Source organism: Opisthocomus hoazin, chromosome 7, assembly GCF_030867145.1.
Source record: "Opisthocomus hoazin isolate bOpiHoa1 chromosome 7, bOpiHoa1.hap1, whole genome shotgun sequence".
Classification (NCBI taxonomy): Eukaryota; Metazoa; Chordata; class Aves; order Opisthocomiformes; family Opisthocomidae; genus Opisthocomus; species Opisthocomus hoazin.
Window position 1 is genome coordinate 61,515,806 of NC_134420.1, and position 23,368 is coordinate 61,539,173.

The following is a 23,368-nucleotide window of genomic DNA, read 5'->3' on the forward strand; positions in this document are numbered from 1 at the left end:
CAGTATGTAATAATGAGATTGCAGATGGAATGAGAAATTATAATCACAAAAAGCCAAAGTAAGTTTGCATACAGATCTTAATTCTTCGATTTCCTACCTGCTGAGGGCTTCAGCCTGAAAAAAAATACAATAATATAACATAGGACAGGTTTTGTATATACTCATACTTTCTGTGACAGACACAAACGTATGTTAAAACATTAAGAAAATCCTGTCCTTCAGAGCCATGGGGTTAGTGTACTCTTTTCTAGATCATTGTGGTCATGTTACTTGGGTGTGGTTGGAACCCAGCCTGTTGTTCTGCTTTAATTTCTGTGTTCTTTCACATTCTTTCTGAGTAAAAGTGTACCTTTCTACATATTTATACAGTGCCATGTGCAGTCAGATTACAGTCCTTACAGCACACGAGAGATGTTTAATGCAGCACAGATATTATATCATCTTAGTGTTGTCAAAATGACCAGGAGCCCATTACAGAGACTGGCATTTTAGCAATGCAATATAAAAAGGCAGTGCTTGACCTAAGGAATTTGCTAATTTAAAATACGACACATCCATATAAATAAGACACAGACACATAAAAAAGACCCAAGCAGAAGAAATAATAATAATAAAATGCAGTGGTCGCATCAGCAAGGAAATCATTAGTTTTCTGCATTTATGCAAACATAATTGAGAGCATTGTTGTATCTTTCATATCAGACCTGTTGCCACTGTTTTCCAGAGTTGCAGTTAAAGGGACAGCTATTTATTCTCCTCCTTGTCACTACAAGCTGCTACCTATAGTAAGCAAGATGCAAGCCAGTGATTGTGTAATATCTGATAGAGTTTTTGTTCTGTTTCCACTTCCCAAAGCCCTGTTGTGTATCACCATCTAAAATACTAATTTCATAAGCTATAACAAAAAGGGAGAATAGATCAAAATCTATATAATAGTAATGGTGAACATTACTAAATCAGAAAACTAAATTCTTTAATATTACTGCATTACACAAAAGAGCAGAATTCAAAAGATTTATGACACATTTCTGTTTGAAGATGGGAAGGGAATAGTGGGAAAATCATACTTTTGAACAAAACGCGTAAGGATTATTGCACTTGGAAGAGAAATGTCATATTTGTGCATGTGTTCAACGTTCACAAACCACATGCAGATGAAACATTTGATTAGTTTAGAGAAGACCTGCAAGTGTGAACAATCGATAGAGAGCATAATTTGTGGTAGCAATGAAAAAGATGACAAAAGACAAACATAAAAATATTGTTTCAAGAATGTAACCCATAGACCTTCCAGGAGAGGATCCACAGTTCATATTAACTTGAGAAACTGAAAATGTGCCCACTTCTGACACAAAGAACCAGTATTTCCCTTGCCGATAACCAGCAGGACTGGAAATTCAGAATGCAAGGGAACTCTGTATTCGGCTTACATTCAGTTTTTAACATGACCTGTAATGAATAGTTCCTTTTATTTTTTTTTCTCTCTAATTTCTCTCTTCTTCTTTCCAAGTCTGTGGTTCTCTCCAAAGGTAGAAATATAGTAAGAAGAAGAAAAATGGATGCAGGAGACCTGACCAGGCATACCTGACTTTGCCACAAGTGTGAGTTTGAACTAGTTACTTTTCTTTTCTGTGCCTCAGCTTTTCTCTCTGTGAAATGGAGCCAACTACAAACTAGCGCAAAAGCAGGATCTCAGCATACTGTGCAGTGAGTAAAAAACCTCATTGTTGCATGTCAAGTTATTTGTGTTTATTTGATTTGCAAAAGTCTTATCAGTTAGATCTGATTCGGAGAAAAAAACATCACAGCTAATTCAGTCTTGCTTCAGCCACCTACTTTATCTTCACCGCTAAGGAATGGAGGTGTTTCAGGCACAACAACAACAACAATTACATTCCTGCTCAATTAATTTACAATTGTAATCTCAAACCATGCTTTACAAAATCATTCCCATCACTGAGCATTCTACATTAATATTTATTAAGTACTGGATCGTCTTACTGAAGTAGCTTCATCTTAAATCTTTCAGTGAAAATTGTCTTTCCAAAGTTATTGAATATTGTAGGACTGACACAGGTATTAAAGGGCAAAAAGTTGTGCCTTTTGCTTTGTGAGAATTCAGGCTTCCTGAATGAAAGTATTTACCAGCACTAACAATTTAAAATACATTATTTTGGTACCATTCCTGAGCATTTGTCCTTCATTTGTAAATACTTTCATTTCAGGATAAGGCTAGAAAGGAGAAAGACATACTGGGAAATGCAGAGCAGGGACATAAACCAAACCAAGGGAAACAGGTTGTATATCTACATGAAAATGACTTTCTCAATATTACACATGTATAAAGGGCTGATATTTTGCCAATCTCTATTTTTCTTGTCCTTGGCGCTAGACTGAGGAAAGAGCTTCTAGCTATGGCAAACAGGACTGCTTCTGGCATGCTCTTTTTTATTATTCCCATCAGATGTTCCTTCTGGTTTGGCTTCTTTTTATTTCTCAAATAATTATTTTTATGGCACCAATCGTTAGAAAATATTATCCTCACATTTACAACTGCAACAGCACTCTTGAGGCAGTGTCTTTATGTGTCCCTTACCTAGGAGGTAAAAATGCATTGATACAGAATAGTACAAATTTCATCAAAACTGATCATTTCCAATTGATGGTTATATAATACCCTGTAACAAAATAAAGATTAAATAGACCTAGACAAAATGCAAGGTAGACATAATAAAGCAAATAGAACTTAGTTTAGGTTCAATTTTATAGCTTAACATTATCATTAAAAAGAGCAATGAAAACCATAATTGTAAGATACCACATTAAAAAAAAAAAAAAAAGAGCAGCAGAGAAACTAATTAGAAACTGTATGGAAATGGAGAGAATTGTACAGCACAGCGATGTTTATAATGCAAGAGCAAAGAATCAGAAAAGAAACTGTGAATTGGGACTATGACAGAGTTAATTTAACCTGATTTCTACTATTAGTAGAAGTATATAAAAACAAAATAATTTGAGGAAATAAACATATATATTGGGAAAAATAAACAAAAACCAACCAAACAAATGAATAAACAACACAAAGTGAGTAGAGGAAAGTTCTGGTTTCTTTGTCAAAAGACAAATGAAGTAAAAACACCAGAAACATTTTGCATGAGACTGGAAACAGCAGACAATGAATACCCACACGTGTGTGTATAAGTAACAACAATGGAGCTGTTGGGAGTTGTGAACAACGGAAGTAAACGCAGCAGCTTTCCTTTAAAACTGCACAAAACCAGAGAAAGTACTAAGAGTGAAACTAACATCTTCCTTCTGTAGTTAGCAAAAAAATCCAGCTGAGATTAAGACGAAATCAAAGATTGAATAGCAGCTAGAGTTCTGACAGCAGTAATGAGTCTAGAAAGGCATATGGATTGTTTTTGATTTATTTTTTTGCCAAACCCCATCTTCTCCCCGGGCTATTGCAAACATGTAAAGCCTGCATCATGGCCAGTTCAAAGCTTTAAAAACAGCAGGCACCTCTAAGGATGAAAGTTCAGGTTAAAACTGCTAGTATCAGAAGATGCTAGAGGTTTCACAGTGTAAAGTTTTTTAATTTGTCAGAGTACCTCTACTTTGTACTGATAAATGACATTTTAAAAATATGTTTCTTCATTCATTTATTTCTTCCATTTTATACTTCCTCTGTATCTTTGTTTTCCTGTTTACTATCCACATACAGATATCACATATAGAGAGAGATATATTATAAAGATCATATATAAGTAGATTCTACATGCACTCAGAAATATATGGCAATGTTTTCTCGTTCTGGATTATCTACACATGGGCAATTTTCTGGAACACTTGAACAGTGGTTCAGTGTTGAATTTTCCCTCTCTCAGACATGTAATCTTCAATGGTTTACTATCATTTCAAACTCCGTATCGTTAAAACTAAGCTGTTCATTTTTATATATATCTGTCTCATAGAAAACTGTTCATTTTTCTTTATAAATACCTCTTTCAGCCAGAAGACAGAACAATTTATTCTGTCAATTCAGAAAACCAGAAGAACACAGTGCCTTAACAGAGAGACTGTTTCTCCCTCTCCTGCTTTCTCTCCTGTGTACACACAGGAAGCCCCTGCCCTGAAACCAAGTCTCAGATCTAGTTATGTTTTATACAGGAAGTAAAATTACTTTACTAGCCTCAGGAAAGTGCTTAAAAATATATTTTAAAATGTAATATCACTAACAGAGTAACAAAAATGTCCTGTTTGCTGGCTGACTATTAAGAATCTAGGTGCATATTCACTGCACCAAATTTTTCACAGTGCAGGAAAATAAAACATAACCAGGTGGTGTGAATTATAACCTGAAAATCGTCTTTATCTCCAGGTGGGTAAAGTGTGTTGAATATGTTGGACATACTATGATACAAACTTCCTGGCTACTGTTAACATTTGTCAGATTGTCAAGCACCTTTTAAAAATTCCAAGGATTGAGGCTTTTATAACATCAGTTTGCAAAGGAATGTTTTCCTGAATGAAAGATATTGCAGCACCTTAAATATTGGCTTTGAAAGAGGAATCTTGGATAATCTAATCTAAACATCTGCTTCAAGCAATGATGGTTGTATATTAGTCTTCCCGTATGTGTACTTAACCTTTCCTTAAAGACATCTAATTATTTTGCCTCTAGTCGGGTGGCAAACTGTCATACTGCCTGATTAACATCAGTGTTAAAGGAAATGTCTATATATCCAGGCTAAATTAATCTTTCTTCCAACTAAAGTTCTGGCCATTACTTCTGCCCACTACAAATTTTTGCACTTCTGTCTTTCCTGTTTTCACACATCATGCTGGGCATTTCTTTTAGTATTTCTCTCTCTTTCGACTAAAAATGTACTTCCACAATTTTCACACTGTCTTTCAATGGACCTGTCTACATTATTCTATACTTCAAGTACATACAGCCCAGTACTATACAAAATGATAGTGATACCCTTCCAGCTTTTTGAAAAATGTCTTTGCTTAGATATCTTTAAATACATAGAATCACAGAATCACAGAATCACAGAATGGTAGGGGTTGGAAGGGACCTCTGTGGGTCATCTAGTCCAACCCCCCAGCCGAAGCAGGGTCACCTACAGCAGGCTGCACAGGACCTTGTCCAGGCGGGTCTTGAATATCTCCAGAGAAGGAGACTCCACAACCTCCCTGGGCAGCCTGTTCCAGTGCTCCGTCACCCTCAGAGGGAAGAAGTTCTTCCTCATGTTCAGACGGATTTTTGCAAAATCTTCAGATAAGATCTCATTTTTGTTTGCATTAGTGACAGAATCATATTTCCTGAATATATTTTATTTTGCTTTCTGCCTATGCTACATGTATTTCTCCTCCAGTTTCTCATTTTCTGTGCTGTGAATAGCAGGGTGGAAAAAAATTTGCTGGAAGAATAAGGGGTGTTGTTGTTGTCTTGATTTGTTATTTATGCAGTGGTTTCCCGACCCTGTATTTTAATTGCTAGGCGCATGCATCTACAAGTGGAATAACTTTGGATGTAGAATCTTACTGAATATTTCAAATTTCTACATTTAGGGCTTTTTCTTTACAATATCAATGAAGGGCTAGACTATGATCTCAGGGATGGCAAAATCTCTGACTTTCCTAACATTGAGAAAGGGAAAATTGCATGCATTTGTTGGTCAAGACTGCTATAGTCAGAGGAAAGCTGCCCTAGTGACGGAAGTTTTGCCTCAGTCTTCAGAGCAGCCAAGATTTTATGCAATGTGTTTTCTAAAACATCTGGCAGAATTCTCTGTGCTATAGTAACTGGGTGATAGATAGCACTGGACTAGCGCTCAGTCAACAGTTAGAGAGGGAGGTCATAATGATTTTCAGTGCTAGGCAAGGGAATGGGTCTGGCTTTAACTCCTGTAAATTATTGCTGTGTATTATAGCTTTGCACGCTCTGGCTACTGTTCCAATGGGAAAAAATTACCATGATAAAATAATATTTTGGCAATCTCCAGCTAATTGTTGATAGCTGCTATTTCTGCGTGTAGTGAAATCTGTTCTGTGCAGAGAATCTTTCTGGTTTATGTGCCTTGACACAGGCAGAAGGTGCAGGACGAGATGCCTGTCTCCCCACTGAAGTCTACAGACATTCACCTGATGCCTTTTGTGAGGGCAGGAACACGTTCTTGAAGCGGGTATGATGACAGCAGAAATAACTTAATGTTTTTTCTGTCAGTCATCTGCCAGCACAGTGTGCTGAATCAGCTCGCTGAAGAGCCAGAGGTAATGGAAGTAAAGCTGGCATGTGTGCATCTGTGCCGCTGGGACACGGCAAGGAGGTTAGGAGAAATGGAGAGTGAGGATGCTCTGCGCAGCTCCAACAAGCTCGGAGGCTGGCTCAGCCCGTCTCAACCAGCCACACATGGGGATGGGTCAGACTACCAAAGAGTGTAAAATAGTTCCTTAAGACTCCAGCTGCATTAATGATGTCTGATGAACTTTTTTTCTAACAGACAATGCTACTCACAGAGTACAGTATGGAGCAGAAACTCACAAAACTAGCTAACACATCCTAAAACTTTGTGCCTGTGTATATCCACGACTGATGAGACCCCTTCAAGGCATAAAAGGTAAACCTCTCCACTGCCAATGTTAGAGGTTCTGATACTCTCATTCACAAAGTACTGCTACTTTGCCAGGCATACAGCACTCCTCTGTAAGTGATTGTTTTTTTCTCTTCCTCTGCAATATGCATAAGGATTGCCCAAATTAATCACAGTTACCACTCCCTCTCATGTAGGGTCTCAGATACATTTTCTATGTGACTGTAGTATCACCCTCAGATTTTAGCTACCAGGAGCCTGCACGGACCATTAGGAGGTGTTATATTGGTGACTTGCTTTATGTTACTTGTCACTGATACTGATTCTCCATCCCCTGATTGTTGCAACAATGAAATAAAAATTTGATTTAACTTCTCTCCAGTAAAAAGGTGTTATGTTAGTTGGTAAACAGGCACTTGGGAGTATGAGTACTCCTAGCCAGGACAGAATTTCAAGAATTCCTTGCTGCTTCTGGATTTTCAGACTTTGTAAAGTTGCTTGCACTCTGCTGACCAGAAGGTTGAAGCACTCTGTTTCTACATTCAATGTACAAAAGGAAGTTTTTACCAAGCTTAAATTCTCAATCTCAGTCTGCTTTTTCCAGTAGCTCAGTTCTTGAACAGGTTCATTATTCTTGTCTAAGAATGCAAGATTGTTGTGTGCCATTTTCTTGCAAAAAATGAAATAAAATATCAGTTTCTGGAAAAGGATCCAAGAAAACTTTCCGCTGGATTCAATTGTTGCAGTGTCTTTGATGGCCTGATGCCCCTGATTCCTGCAACAAGTGCCAAAGTAAATCTCCCAGGGTCCCAAGGTTTCCATGAAACTACCTGTTTCCCAAGAATAAGAGTCTGTTGGGAGTTCACTAGACCAGCACACCTCAATCTGTGCTCAACACTCAAGTATTTTTAGGTGAAGTGAGTACAATCATTAAGACCTTAAATGATCTCCATACACAGAAAAGGATTACATGAGGTTCTTTACTTTCCAATTTCTAATACAAAGACCTAAAAATAAAAAAAGAAGTTATTCTCAGTAGAAATCACTAAATCACAGTTACTGTGATATTCAAGGACTATTGTGAAGACTACGAGATTTGGATCAAAGCATTTCTGGCAGCAAGTGAGCTAAGTAAAAGTTATTTGCAGTTTAGTTTGCTCAGGTGGAAGGAGGGGAGAGAAGAGAATTAGTCCAGATTTACAGAATGCTGGGGCTTCTGTTTTGAAATTATTTTTGGATTAGTATCTGGGCAGATTCTGTTCCAACAGATTCTGGTTATGTTGGATAGACTCCACTCCAACAAAAAGAATTCCGACCTCTCAGAAATAAAATCAGCAGGTTTTGTTTAGATGACTCTTGAAGTATGTAGAAAAGAGGAGAAAACAGAGATTTTTCCTAATTTCAGCAAACCAGGAGGTACCCCTTAGACACAGAAGAGTAGAGTTGTTCTAAAAAAAAGACGATTTTTCTTGCCTAACAGTGCATCTATGAAAAAAAATGTAAAACGTCTGAAAAACAAGGAAGAAAAAGAGAGTACAAAAATTGAAGTTTGCAGTGGTGGTTATAACGTATCATATATATGATTGTAAGAACAAGATTTTCCTAATGATTTTTTCTTAAGATACCAGCTTTGGACAATGCAGCTGATGTTCAGTAGTTAACTCAAAAAACAGCAGAAATGTGTCGTCATATGTCAGAGCATATATTTACAATGCAAATTAGATAAATTGACAATGATGAGTGTACAGATAAAACCTATGAATCCTACAAACTCCCTACTCTTAAGATCTGAAGAAAAAAGAATACAAGGATAAATTTCTGCCAGCTGTCTAGGATAGAGGGCAGAAAGATTAAAGCCTTCCTTTGACCGGTTGGTCAAGCTACTATAGGAATATCTGAAATCACAGAACATTTGTAGGCTTTTTAGCTACCCAGGTTATCTCATGGTCAAAAAATGCAGACAAAGGTCTATCACAAAAACATCACCAAGCAGAGAACTTATAACCTAAGGGAGGAAGAAGCAACCCTGGACCTACACAACCTGACTGTAAAGGAATAACTAAGAAAGTCAGAATAAAAGCAAAGTGAACAGACTAACAAAGAGCTGCTGATATTTATCCTAGAAAAGCAGTGGTTTGCAGAAGAGCGGAGTGGAGAATTCAGCAGTCATCATTACCACCCCACATTTTCACTTCTCTAGAATGGCATCCACAATACCACAGCAGGGCTTGGTCTGGTGAGCCACAGCAAAAGCTGTCACGGCAAAGTAACCTTTTCAAAACAGTAAGCAGTTTCAGAAGTAAAACGAAAGCAAGACAAGCAGAAAAGGCACGGAGGCAATCTGCACCTACAGAGTCAGATAGGCACAGCTTATCTCAGATACCAAAACTTTTGGAGAGTTTTGAAGAAGCAGTGTCTGCCTCTCACACCTTACTCCTGTGTGTTGTCTTTTAAACCACCCCTTGTCCTCTACTCATCTTCTTTCTGTCCTTCACTTCCTCCATTCTTGGTTAAAACTCAAAGTCAGCATTAATAGAAGTAAACTTTTAAAGCCACTTGACATCGTTGTCCTGAAGTAGCAGTAAATGGGCTATCTGAAGCTAATGTGTGTTTTCCAGCGCGTACATTTTCAGGCAGGTAATCTTGAATTAGCCCATTGTAACTCTAGAGAAACAGCAGATGGTTGTAGAGTTTTCTTACCATAGCATAGGGATCTCTAGCTGCTTCACATCAATGCAGACAAATTGGTGACTGAGGTCTGGTGGAACAAAGCACTGTATCAGCAAGCAGAAAACAGGTCCCTCAGGAATCCTAAAACCCAGGCATAACTTCTTGAAAAGAAGAAGACAAAGAACAAGAAAGAATACAAAGAGTAAGAAATCGCCAGCCTATTTCCACAAGGGACAGCTCAAGGGGAGAACAAAAAGATAGGAAAGAGGAAGGAACAGTCACAGAATAAAAGTCAGTATTTAAATCGCCTTGTGGTGGAAGTAATGTTTCTCCTTGATCTGTTCAGTCTAAGACTACTAAAGGTAGCATTTGGGGTGGGTTAGTTGTGTTTTATTTTTAACTCTTTAGCCTCGGAAACCTAAAATGTTTTACCTTCCTTGCTTTCGCTGGGGTCTTGCCTGAAAGAGTTGGAGCTCTGATGTGAATGACCGAGAAGTCCTCAGGTTTCCGAAGGCAAGCCCCAAACTAGCTCTTTGCGGTAAGTTTTAAGGAGACGAGAGGCGTGCTCAGCTCTCCCCCACCGGACCTCCCTTCTCCCGCGCCCTCCCACGTTCCTCCCCTCGCCCGCGACCGCACAAGCCGGGGTGCGCAAGGTGCTCGGCTCCCCTCTCCGCCCCTGCGCAGCAAAGCGGCGGCCTCGGGCCGGGGCCGCATCCCGCCGCGGGTGGAGGGCCGGGGGCCGGGAGGAGGCGGGCAGCCCTCCCCTCCCTCCTCCCGCCCCGTCGCGCCGGAGCCCGGCGGCGCTGCGGGCCTGGGGGGCGCCGCCTTCCCGGACGCCGCGGGGCGGCGCGGAGCGGTGCGGAGCGGTGCGGGGCGGGCCTGGCCATGGGGCTGCGCGCCGCCGGGCTCATCGGCTGCTGCTGCTGCCTGCTGCCCCTCGTCCTGCCCGCGGCCTCAGGTAAGGCTGGCGGCGGGGAGCGGCGCGGAGTGGGGGGCGGAGGGGAGCCGGGAAAGTTTTCGGAGTTTGCCGGGGCTGGGCGGAGAGCGGCGGCCGGAGCCCTCCTGCAGGCCCCCCCCGGGCGAACCGGCCCCGGCCCCGGCCGGAGGTGTGGGTGGTCTTCGGGAAGCTTTTGCTCCGCACCCGACGGAGCGCGTTTCTCGTGCCGTTTCCGTGGGGTGTCGGTGGCTGATGGTGGCGTTTCAGCGGAGCTCTGCTGCGTGCAGATACCGGGAACACACAAAAATAGTGTGACTGAGACCTCTGCTCCTTAACTTACGTTATTCGTGCCTCATTTAATAAAAACGGTGGTTTGCTTTTTTTTTCATCCAACGTAGTGTTGAAATGAATTCAACCCCTTTACTGTGAGGTGTTTTAAATGAAATTTCTTTTCTGACTAGAGGTACTTTTGCATTTGAAGTAGTTCTGAAACAGTGCATGTGGAGTGGTGTGTTGTGAAATGACATACATGGAAGCGTTCTGAAATGTCCCCTTTGAAGTAGTGTATAGTGATGTTACATACACTTTGCGTGAGCTAAAGTGACTTTGTCTTCTTTTGCGGTTGATTCTTTATGTCATTTCCCTTATTCTATAACAACACTCTGTAACATGCTCCAGATCAAATTCATTTAAAATTTTATGTCACAAAAACATGTGTTTGAAGAAAAAAATCAGAACGTTATGCAGTCTGGAATCTTATAAAACATCAGTAATGCGTATAGCACATGATACGATTTTTTTTCTAAGTGCTGATTTTTCTGGTTTGATATTATAAACCTCTTGTTCCAGGCGTGGACTGTAAAACTGGATGCCACCCAGAGAATGGATTTTGTGAATTTCCCAGTGAATGCAGGTAAAAAGATCTGTCAGACAGGGCTATTAGCACAGGAATGGACAGCTTCAATAAAGCATAGTCCTGGTAAAACAGACAGAAGCTGAAATTCTTTGCGCTCTAAAAACATGGAACTGTAATGAAACAGCACTCTATTAGGATACAGTAACTGGAATCATAGACCAGCGACATCTAGGTGCCTTTTTAGTCTACTTTTTCCACTAAGAAATGTCTTTACATTGATTAGCAGAAGCTGAAATTATTTGCACTCTAAAAATATGGAACTGTAATGAAACAGCACTCTATTAGGATACAGTAACTGGAATCCTAGAGCAGAGACATCTAGGTGCCTTTCTAGTCTACTTTTTCCACTAAGAAATGTCTTTACATTGGTTAACATTTATTTATTTTGCTGTCACTAAATGAAACGGGTTTTTTTGACATAAACTGCTTCTGGTATCCCGGAAGCATTAATGGTATCCTTTTGTTCAAATCTGCTGCATAGTCCAATTTTGTATCCGAAAGTTTATTATGCCTCAGGAAGGGGAACATCCTTGTAATTATATTTCTTAAAAATAAACTATGCCTCTATCTTGTCTTTTATCTTTTTCAGGTGTCAACCTGGTTGGCAGGGTGCTCTTTGTAATCAGTGTGTTCCCTTCCCTGGGTGTTTGCACGGCAGCTGTGCCAAGCCCTGGCAGTGCATCTGTGAGGAGGGCTGGGTTGGCAGCCTCTGTGACACAGGTTTGCACATGCTTTCCTGTCCTGGAGCAAGTGAGGTGAAACAGCCCCATCTGGTGCTGGAGACATGCAAAAGTCCTTCTGGATGACTGATTTTAAAAGCTTGAATGTTACTGCCAGATAATAAGGGGATTCTGGGCAGCAGCAAATAAGCCTGAAACTTTTATAATGATTTAGGCAGAAGGATGCAGTATCTTCTGTAACTGGACATACGTGCAACCAAAGAGTAAATTCATCATTCTATTTTAAACACTGATACTCGTGGACAAGGCTGACAAATAACTGCTCCCTTGTTGTCATATAATCCTTTTCTGTAAAAACACAGGTCATCTTGTATATATTAGATAATTTGAAATATTTTCCTGACACATTATATATATGCTACTTTCTGTTCAGAAAGATGTGAGCATAATACTTTATACTTCTTGAAAAGGAAAACATTGTGCTTATTTCTTCCTTTACTCAACCCAGTGATTCAGTGGAATAGCATTAGTATAACTGAGAAAAAGGTCTGCCTGAACAGGCTGCCACTTCCCTCTCAGATCTAAGGGATAAGCGCAGCTCTTTGTGCACGCTCTCACCCCGTGCCAGTCAGAATGAGCCAGCTTAGCATAAGCGAGCTGAAGAATTGGCCTTTGCTGAGCTGGTTTATTTTGGCTGACACAGGCAAATGTTCAGCCAAAGAGATCTGAGGGGGCCGACACCGCAGGAGCATCCAGGAGCATGCGCCTGTTCAGCCCATGTAGATGTAGCTGGAAGAGGACCGGTGTCCAGGGCCTTGTTCTCTTTTCGTCTTTCAGGCTTTTGTTGTTATACAGTTTATAATTTATAGAGCATGCCTGTGTTCTGCCCATGCTGAACTAAAACAGTAATTAATGATGACACAGTCTGAACTGCATAAAATTTTCAAGATTACTAAAAGACTCAGAAGATTTCAGGCAGTTCACATCCCTGCAGTGGCATGGAGCTTGGTGCAAGGTACTCAAGTACTCATTTAACTTCTCATCAGGTTTTGCAGCTCATACTCACCAGCTGCACACATAAGCATAGACAGATTTCTTAGATTAAAGCTAGTCCTCATGTGTTTGCTGCAGTAGCAATGGTGCAAATGTGACTATAAGCTCTCAGAGATGTTGTTCTGAACACCTCTCACAGATGTGTTTCTACCTGATCCAGCCACTTAGATTCTTATTACAATTAGTGAGGAGGAATGGGTCCCTCTGTTGTCTGTGATATGCAATCACAGATTTCTAAAACTAGGCAGAATGACCCCCCACTGCCACATTAGGAGGTTCAGTTCTATTGCTTACCAATCACTCCAAAGGACCAGATTTTTAAAGGTACCATCTTCTCGCCTGAAGACTCCTGTAAGGTAATATTAAATTTTTCAAGCTGAATGTACTTCTAAAAGCCATATGAAGTGCCTAGCTGAATTTGTAGACACTTAAGTATCTTTGCAATTCTGAGCCTTGCAACCTTTCCCTCTTGCAACTGGCACTTAAGATGCAAAATAATGCTTCGGAAACTGTGCCCATATCTTTATGGAAAAATATTATTTTAATACATATTCATTAAGATATTTCTATAATACAAAAAAAAGGTTCTCTTGCTTAAGTTCAGAAGCTATTATTTGTCTCAATGCTCAGAGTGTTCTTTGCCAGTTTTAGTCTAGATCCCCATGAAAAGCTGCCAAGAATATTCAGCCAAAAATAAATAACCATCTTTTCATCTGCAGGGAAATGTTATGTTGAAAGTCTTTCATCTCAGTGGATTTACCTGCTCTAAATGCATTGTTTTGCCACAGGGGATCAAGAGAAAGATCCTCCTTTTCTTGTTACTGGAAGGTTGCTACAAATTGTTATCCTGACCCAATAAAGCACTGAAACCTCAAATGGGTTAATTGCTCAGCCACTGATCTCCTCATCCTCTGCCAAAAATTTGGTGTCAGTTTCCTGGCTGTATAAAGTCGTTACAGACTACTATAACTCATTAACAGGTACCACTAAAGGAAACTTGATTAGGTGAGAAAAAGGGAAGGCTTTTGAAGGCTCGTGCTCTTTTGGGGATCACTGGCATGTATACATGTCTTTTAAATATGGAAATATAAACCATTTTCATAAAGTACCAGACTCTTTGCCTCTCTCTTCTAATACAAAATGTTTGTGTCTGACAAGAGCCAGACACAGTTGTCACATTTTTCACATACATATGACAATAAGTGCCATTTTTTAGCTACTGGAGACAATTTTTAGCTTCAGGTGTGTGAGGAGATAAAGCATGTTAAAAAGCTACATTTTTGTTGTTTCTGTGGTGACTGATCAAGGGTCACAAGTACTGCAGTTCTGGAATTCTCTTGAAATTCTTCCTTTTTGCTGCCATAGAAAGTGTAATATTTGCCAGGGAATTTCTGGCATAGTCACTGTTTTAATGTTACCAACTATGAGCAAATGCCAGCTCACAAGGATGGCAAAGTTGGGAATGGAAAACTGTGGGAGGGTCTGAAATTCATTTGGCCACCACTGTAAACACCTGAAATATTTGTAGTCTCAGCAGTTTATTTGATTGCTAAGCATGGGAGGAAAAAAATATGATTTGGACTGGTGGTGGTATCTCTTTTACTGTCTAGAAAAGTTAGTCCCGTTGGCTTGGATCATGGAAGATCCTTTCTGGAGAAATTTTAGATCATCAAGTGGTTTGCTAATGCCTCTGGCTGTGTAACTGTTGTTTTTACTATGGGCAGCCTGGTCCTCAGTTCAGGTCAAGAATGATCTTCCCAGGCATGCAGTTTATAGGCTGGGCTTGATCCACTGTAAACACGTAGGCCAGGATTAGTGATATCATTTATGGCCATTATTGCAGACACATGGACAGACATGGCACCTGCAGAAAGAAATCTGTGAGTTAGTATTAGTGTTACCACTGACAGTTAACCTCTTTGCAATGGAGTGCACCAGCCTGCCTAACTGAATGCCATGGCACCGTCTCATCCTCTGGAAACACAGCCTTGAAATCGGGTATATGAACACGTGGAACCAGGCTGCACAGCACAGAGTTTCCCTCTGCGGCTCTCTGACGTGCAGCACAGAGTACAGGAACAGGTGCCACATCAAACAATGAACGTAACAAAGGGGAAACCAGTTTAGTCAATTCATTTCCAAGAAAAAAATGACAGCCCAGTCGGAGCGTATAATACACCTTGCTAAATGGGATCAGTGATCTCTCATCTTGTCATCTCTGACTGTGCCTGCACAGTCATGTTAGTGTGCCCCTGACTTCCCGCTTGAATCTTAGCATCATTTTGGCTAGAGAGCCAACCTGTGGTGTGATCTCAGAGTATACTGTGGTACATGTCACTTCAAGCTTTGTCAAGGGCACAAGTCGGTAAGCTGTCACCGAAGAGAGTACAGGTGGAGTCTATAGTGCCCATGCTAGGCATGCGTGAGACAGGGTCTAGAAATTCTGCTGTGACATAGACTACTACTGAGTGTGCCTTCCTTGTAAAAACACTCAGTGATTGCTTCAAGCACTGCAGCATGACAACCTTGTTTTACACAAATATTATTTATTTGTAATATGATTGTGGCCATCCATAATGCATGTGTAAATGTACTGCCCTGTTTTCAAATTCTCATCTCAGACTCAGTTATCACTTGAAGCAAGTAAATCACTTGGCTGTTGACCTTTTGAGAGGTAAACTAGACAAAATAGAGAAAATGGGCTATTTGGGGCTATTTATGTATTTATGTTTTGAAAGGATATGTTCCTACAAGCTTTTAAGTTGTGTTTTAAAATTAAATCCGTGACACAAGTTACTGACTGTAATGTATGTATGTGTATATATATACACACATATCTATCCATATCTATTTCAGAGAGTTTTCTTGTTCCTGCATCAGAGTTCATGCTGTATTAGCTGCCTTTAAAGCCTGTAAAAATAGGTGGCAAATAACACTGTACTAAAAGTATTCAAGGATATTTTGGTCCTTGTGAAAATTGGAGCTTACATGCAAAGTGCATGCAAAGTGCATGGTTGTCTTGCAATGAGAATAGGTGAATACATTAGAAAATAGAGCTTCTTATCCAGAGAAGATTGTATTTGAAAGCTAAGGCTGTTGAAATATTTTGCTCTGGTTAAAATTTTGCAGTGCCTCATGATACCATTTAACTTTCATGTTATGTTATGGAAAGTAAAATATAAATGCCCTTAAATTCCTTTTCATTCACTTCTTAGAAAGTGTGTGTGCGTATGTGTGTGTGAGGCATCAGATAACTTGCAGTCAGCACTTCTCTGCAGCTGCTCCATTAGTTGGCTAAAATATGCAGTTGTTTGTTTATTTATTTTTAATTATTTAAAAAATTCAGTAATCATTTGAGTGGGAAGTGGCTCAGCAGGGAAATTGTAAAGCAAATGAGATGTGTGACTTTGGGTCTAGACATCATACAGCTCTCTCTTCTGGTACAGTTATGTAAGGGTTGGATGTTGCCCATCCAGAAGATGGAATTTTAAGAGGTTTTTGTAACTTGCTGATCTCTGTTATTATGAAATGTTTGTTCATAAGCGCATAATGATAGGCTCTTGGGCAGGGAGCTGGGAGAATTCCCGGTTCCTGATTGCTTCATCAGAATTCTGCTCATAAGGAGCCAAGGTTGTGAAAGGATGAGTAGACTTGGAATTTATAAAATTCAGGATAAAGGATCATGAAAGCTATATTTTATTCAAAGTATTATATATTATTTACTGACTCTTTCTCATTAGGTTAACTGAGCCCTGTGTTTTCTTAAACAGATATTCACCCGTGTTCTGCAAAGCCTTGCACCAATAACTCAACGTGCATAGAGACTGGTGATGGAGGATATATTTGTCTGTGTGCCCAGGGATTTACAGGAAAAAACTGCCATCTCAAAAAAGGACCCTGCATTATTAATGGGTAAATATTGATTTCTGACATAAATTTTAAATCCACACTCCTGCTGACTATTATTCAGAATTCTTTGCTAAGTGGAAGTATCTCTGTGCTAAAATATATAATGCTTCTGCTAGTAGCTGATATTTTTATCAGTCTTTACAAATCTGATCTGTTCATATTGTTAAGATTTACAGATTATCAGCATGGGTTTGTATGCATAATTTGAGTAATGAAAATGATCACTTGCACATTTTATTGTGGTGCATTTATGCCTTCCCATGATTTTAGTAAACAAACTTGAAGTAACCTCCCATCCTGTGTTCTCACCTGTAGTGAGAGACAATTATATATACAAACCATATACAGTAATAAGAACAGTAATAAGAACAGTAGCCAACACACAAGCTGTCTGCACAAAAGCACATAGTCCACCAGCCTGTCATTTTTCGTAACTGATATATAATCGTATGTCCATATTTTACTGAAGGAGATAGTCTCACTTCCAACATAACAGAGTGATGAAGGCCATTGCTCTCCATTCTCTAAGAGAAGTGGGACATTAGGGAACAGCATAGCCAGCAGGTTGAAAGAGGTGATCATTCCATCTGCTTAGTCCTGGTGAGACACATCTGGAGTGCTGGGCGCAGTTCTGGGCTCCTTAGTACCAGAAGGACATGAACATACTGGAGTGAGTGCATCAAAGGGCCATGAAAATGATTAAGGAACATCTCTCCTATAAGGAGAGTCCAAGAGAACTTAATTATTTAGCCTAGAGAAGAGCAGGCTCTGGAAGAATTTACCTATATGTATAAATACCTGATGGGTAGAAGCAAAGAAGACGGAGGCAGATTCTTCTTAGAGGTGCCCAGTAGAAGTATCTGCTGTCTTCTAGCTCATCAAGGTTCTGATCCCACAAGCATACAGAATGTTTTTCTGGTGGATACAAGCTTGGTAAAACTATCACCTTAAAATCACAGTTTTCTTTCTGGAGATTGCCCTATTTCTCTCTAACACCATATTCGTATCCTTTGGTTTTCTTTCTGCTCAGCAATAGATAATTCTGAATATTCTGATCTACCTTATGACTATATCTTCCTGAAGACTTGTACACTCTCATTTAAGGAGCATTGACACCTCTCACTGGCCAGAATTGCCATTCTTACAACTTTATGTCAGTGGATTTTTTTTACCATTGCTTTTAATTGGGGGATAGTCACACAGTTCTGTCTGGGTTTACTTTTGTTGTCTAAGATAACTGCTCTGATTTGCCTATTGCTCTTCATTGAAAATGCAGAAATTTAAGATCTTCTTAAGCACTTTGAATGACATGCAAGCTACTTGCCTAACATAGGGGATCTGAATAGCTTGCTTTCTCCACTTTTCATCCATAGAGCAAATATTTCACTAGTTCAATGTGGACATATACTGACTATCCCAAAGAACAGGTAATGTACAGTATCAGTGAAATAACACAGACTAGTTCCGTGTACTTTATTAAAAGTCTATGTTTTTAAATTGCTGAAACTACATTTTTGTGATAGTACTCTATGGTCAAACTGAATGCTTGTAAGCTAGCCTGGAAATCATGAACAATTTTTCATAATGAAACAACATTCTTGAAACAGCAATTCCTTTTCTCTAGGAGGCTGTGTCTTTTTCAGGAAAGTGAGCAGCAGGCTCTGCAAATCTACTTTTAGTTCAAAAGGACAACTGTTCTCAGCATAAGCGCTCTATGTCTGCTAATACTTCACAGTCCACCAGAAAGTGCACCTCACATCTTGGAAAGAGACCTCATCATATGGTGTCATCTCATTCACATCTCACTTCTCCCAGTTCCTCTCCACCTCAGTGCTAATGTTAACAATGTTGATATTACTAAGCATTGCTGCTGGCTTCTTCATTAATATCCACAGATGGAACCAAGATAATTCACAAATCAAAGTGATTGTTCTAGTCAGTTCACAAAATTAGGCAGATCTGTCTGCATTAATGACATCTGTGTGATGTTTTGAAGTTTTGCTCCAAAGCAGAGCAGTAAGTGGTACTTTCTAAAATGAAAGCAGAGTGTTTAGAAAGCAAAGAAGTGGTACATCCATGTCTCCACAACTAGTCCTTCATATACCACACCTTGCTGAAGATGCGTTAAATGCCAAAAATGCAAAAGTAAATTAATCTAGTCAATGAGATTAATATTAATGCCTTAGTTATTTAAAGGTATTAGAGTTAAGCAAATGCAACTCTGTGTTAGTAATAAAGAAGAATAAATTTGCAAAATTCTTTGTATTTTCCCTTAACTGTTTTTTATTTAAATTTTTTACATTTCTGAAAGGTTCGGAAAAAATTTTGCACTTACATTCTTCAGCAATATCTTCTGTTTCTCTAGAAAGTACCGTAATTCAACTCATGCATGAGGGTTCAGACTTCTGCACATTGCCATATCTAAAACGGCTTGTCAGGTTTTCCATGGGACCTGTAGAGCTAATAGAGGGTTCTAGAGTCTCCAAGACAGGCCATAACCACTCATTTACTCGAGGACTCTATGACTACAGCTTCCATATTTTGCTTAAAGCAGACATGGTGGCTAATGATTGTGGCAAAATTCCTTGTTTGCACGGTCACCTCAAGTTGTCACATGCAACTGCTGTGTCAAAGTCCAGGGACAACCACAACTTTTGCTTTCCTAATACTGCTTCCAGACTTCCAATTTGTTCTTTCAGTAGCCTTGTTTCAAGCCAACATCTGCAGTGAAGGACAATACAAGAGGACAGAGCAGTTTGTGTGGTGGTGTTGGGTTGACTGTTGGACTTGATGATCTTAAAGGTCTTTTCCAACGTTAATGATTCTATGATTCTGTGTGGAAGCAAGAAAACACAGGCAGATGATTCCTCTACCACGATATTCAGGCTCTCCTGATGGGTGGCCACCAAGTGTTTCAGTCCCCAGTAAAGCCAGAGGTGCTTGCAGTAGTCTCTGTCGTAGCTACTCCCAGAACAATGGCTGGGCTTTTGAGAAGCTCAGCCTTATCCTGACCAGTGGTCAAGGACCATCTGTAGCCAGGAGCTTATATCTCTTTCACAGTCATTTCACTCAGACATGAATAGATTTCTTAAATCTCTGTGTCCCACTGTGGAAATCCATAATAGCCAATTTCTACTGACCACTGCATATGTGAAATGTCGGCATTTGTAAAGCTGTGATGTTCATTACCCCTCGGACTTTCTTCTGGAAATGTAGCATTTAAATAACAGCTTGGACTTTTCAGCTATGTCCTGGTACTATGCTGTATGTCTTCAGAGATTTGTAAATATTAGGGCGACTGTTGTTGTCAAAGAGGCTTGTTGTAAGCGTTAGCAAGTGTCACTCATTTTTAGAAGGTAAGTTTTAAAAGCTTTGTTCATATGTGATGAACTGCCATGAAAGTGGGTTTTGAGATTTATTTGTACCTGTGACCCAGGACCCCTTTTCTGCCAACACGGCCAGCTAAAGGTCCAAGTCCACATTGCATAGCTCGATGGAATTTGCACATTTGTGCCTTTCTGTCAATGGGTGACCCTATCTTTTGGCCTTGCACTCAGTAAGACACAATTACACTGCAAAGATAAAAAAAAGTGTCTTAGTGAATTTACATCGCTTAAAATCTAGTACCAGGCTATTAATTCTTAAGTTCTTAAAGGGTTTGCAGAAATACTTGGCTTCCTGTGGTCCTGTCTTCACATTACATCTGCCTTTGCCAAGGCCGAAACTACCCTATTCACATTTTTTATTATATTTATCAAAATTTTTGGCTGAACAGCAGTTTACAGCAAAGTATCTGTTTGCCTCTAAATTTTTGGTATGTCGTGGAGCACTGGAGAGGCAGAATAAAAACAATCAGCTTTACATCTAGCTGCTATGCCAGAGTGTTTTGCTTTGCCAATACAATACGTAGATTATCTTATGAATAATCGGGTGGAAAAGAAAGCCATGCTGCATGCATGTCTTTGTTCAGTCTGTCTGAATAGCTGCTCAGCTAAATAGCTCTAAACATATGAAAACACTGGGAAGCTTAATTTTAATAGATGTTTGAAATAATTTACAATCCCTTCACAGCTCTTCAGGTTGAATTTATGTACTGGTGTACTAATCCTGCCCGAAGGCTCAGCAGAATATATTATAATCTGTATTGACAAAGCTGTTAGCAAACTCATTCTTGATTCAATTTCATTGGCTTCAGTGGATTTGCATTTGGAATGGTCTGTTCTAAAGAAAACCGGCTCCTTGTCTTATATGGTTTCCTACTAGCTTCTTTCGTTTGACTTCAATTCAGTTCTCTGTATGTGTTCGTTGTCTGTTCTAGCTCTCCCTGCCAGAATGGAGGAACGTGCATTGATGACAATGGTTTTGCACCACATGCTTCCTGTCTGTGCCCTTCTGGTTTTGCTGGCAACTTCTGTGAAATAGATAGAGATGACTGTGAATCCAACCCATGTGAAAATGGAGGAACATGTACAGATATTGGTGTGGGTTTCAGCTGTTTTTGTCCCCATGGCTATACAGGAAAGCTCTGCAGCAGCCGTGTCATATTCTGTGCAAGTGGCCCTTGTGAGAATGGAGGGACATGCAGTGAACATCACCAAGGAGGATTCGAATGCATCTGTAAACCAGAATTCGTTGGTGTGACCTGCAAACATCCCAGCAAAAACACAAGTCTTTCTGGAGTGAATATGGAGACAAAGCATATGCAGAATTACAAGCCAGCCTCAAAAGCCCATCACAGATCAGTGCATCAACAAGAAATCCTGAAAATAACAATGAAAGAAACAATCCAAAATGTAGATCCCTTGCTCAGTAGAAGCCAGGTGATATGTTTTGTTGTACTGGGCTTGCTTACCTGTCTTGTTGTCTTGGGTACAACCGGGATTGTGTTTTTTTCAAAATGTGAAATGTGGCTTGCTAATGCCAAATATAGTCGTCTCCTGCGCAAGAAAAAGAACTTTTTTCTGAAATCTAACAATGAGGAAGACCTCTCAGTTAATATTATCTTCCCAGAGAAGATCAAATTGACTAATTACACTAAGAACTACACTGCCATCTAGGCCCTTGAAAACCAAGCAGCAACTTGCAACTTTTCATAGCAATGTGTAAAATAGATTGAATTTATTGCCTGTGATTGGCCTCAATATTTGTGGGTACATTTGCTGTAGCTTGTGCTGAGTGATATGAAGAAATATGATGTATCTGTATTGCTAAGGATTTTTTCATTTCCCAGAATGAGAGGTTAAAAAAAACCAGAAGGACTAAAGACCTGGGAATGTTAATCTGATTTCTTTTCAAGGCAGCTATTTTTTGTAAAATAAAAAGTAATTTACCACTGGAACTATATTGCAGCTTTCTTGTCTTGCGCATAGTTTATTTGGCAAATGCGGTACCAGTAAATTACTCAATAATGCTTTTTTTGAATAAACAGCAGTTAAGGTCTATACTGATTTATTTATTCATTTGTAAATGTTATGCTATAGCAAGATCTGCAACAAGTGTCCCTGCTTAATTCTTCTGCTATGTGTGAGAAAGACTTTAGCGACTGCAATCAACAGGAGCAAATTCACACAGATGTCTCACCTATCCTGTTAGTTCTGCTATTTTTACATGTTTATAAGATAGATTACTCCTCCTATAGAATCATAGGTCTTTGTGGTATTAGTTTCAGGTTAAAGGTCTCTGTTGCTTGTGATGCTGCCTCCATAAATGGTTCTATTTGTCTGTCCTAAAATGTTGAGAAGATGTTCAATGTCTTTGGTCATACTTTCTGTTTAGAGACCTGGTAGAGATGTAAAGGATCTGATTTTGACTTTTCTGTGAATATTCCTCAAAGAACTCTGCTGAGAGACATATCCTTCATGCCTGTATCATGGGGATGAATCAAAAGATAACGTGCCACCTGAAAGAGGACGGCTGCTTTTAATTCTTCATTTCTGCTTTTTCTCTGTTATACTTCAAGATGAGGACAATATTTTCAAGAATCTAAAGCAGCACTGGAAAACAGGTAAAGGCTCATGAAAACCACAAAATTGTTAGGGGCTTCAGGGCACTAATAGGTCTTGACATCCCTGAGGAGCTGCTCCTGGGGACCTCATCTTCTTCCCGCCCGCAGGCCTATTTCAGGTCAGCCCAGGGCTACTGGTCCTGGTCTGAGCTATGCTGTAGGAGTACTGGCCTCCACTTCTGCCTGCTGGATGGAGCTCAGGCCTGTACTGTTGGTAGCCCATCTGCTAGGGATGGACCCTTTGGACCTGTGCTCTAGCCTTGTCTCTAGCCCTGTCTCCTTTTGTCCTCCTCATCAATGAAGCCCATGGATGGACCCTCCATCCAGTGACTTGTTTCATTACTTGCTGTGTCTGGGACTGTTGGTGGACCCCGTTATCAGCACCAGCTCTGGCGATCTGTTCAACTTCTGTGAGACTGTGCTGTTTGTGAGGGCATGTCCCACTCTGGGCCATGACCCTCCTGGGTCTCCCGGCTTTTCTTCCTTACTGGACAGCCGGACCCTGGCTGCTCCCTTTAAAAAACGAAAACCAAAACCAAACAAATAAAAACAAACAATAAAAAAACTCAACAAAACCAAATGACTTTGCACTGCAGT

At 39.9% G+C, this 23,368-nt stretch overlaps 1 protein-coding gene across 1 annotated transcript; it reads left to right on the forward strand.

The window, feature by feature from the left end:
* The first annotated feature begins 10,010 nt into the window (after positions 1–10,010).
* Positions 10,011–22,381, forward strand: DLK1 (delta like non-canonical Notch ligand 1). Its single transcript, XM_075426101.1, has 5 exons — positions 10,011–10,230; positions 11,059–11,122; positions 11,715–11,845; positions 16,629–16,770; positions 21,086–22,381. Exons 1-5 carry the CDS (start codon positions 10,158–10,160, stop codon positions 21,822–21,824), a joined length of 1,149 nt encoding a protein of 382 aa, XP_075282216.1. The 5' UTR covers positions 10,011–10,157; the 3' UTR covers positions 21,825–22,381.
* The last annotated feature ends 987 nt before the right edge of the window (positions 22,382–23,368 follow it).

What these genes read in the sequence shown, in the direction of transcription:
- DLK1 (XM_075426101.1), top strand. Translation starts at nt 10,158, where the DNA reads ATGGGGCTGCGCGCCGCCGGGCTCATCGGCTGCTGCTGCTGCCTGCTG. An exon ending in TGGCAGCCTCTGTGACACAG is followed by an intron (nt 11,846 to 16,628) that starts GTTTGCACATGC and finishes TTTCTTAAACAG; the next exon opens with ATATTCACCCGTGTTCTGCA. An exon ending in GGACCCTGCATTATTAATGG is followed by an intron (nt 16,771 to 21,085) that starts GTAAATATTGAT and finishes TGTCTGTTCTAG; the next exon opens with CTCTCCCTGCCAGAATGGAG.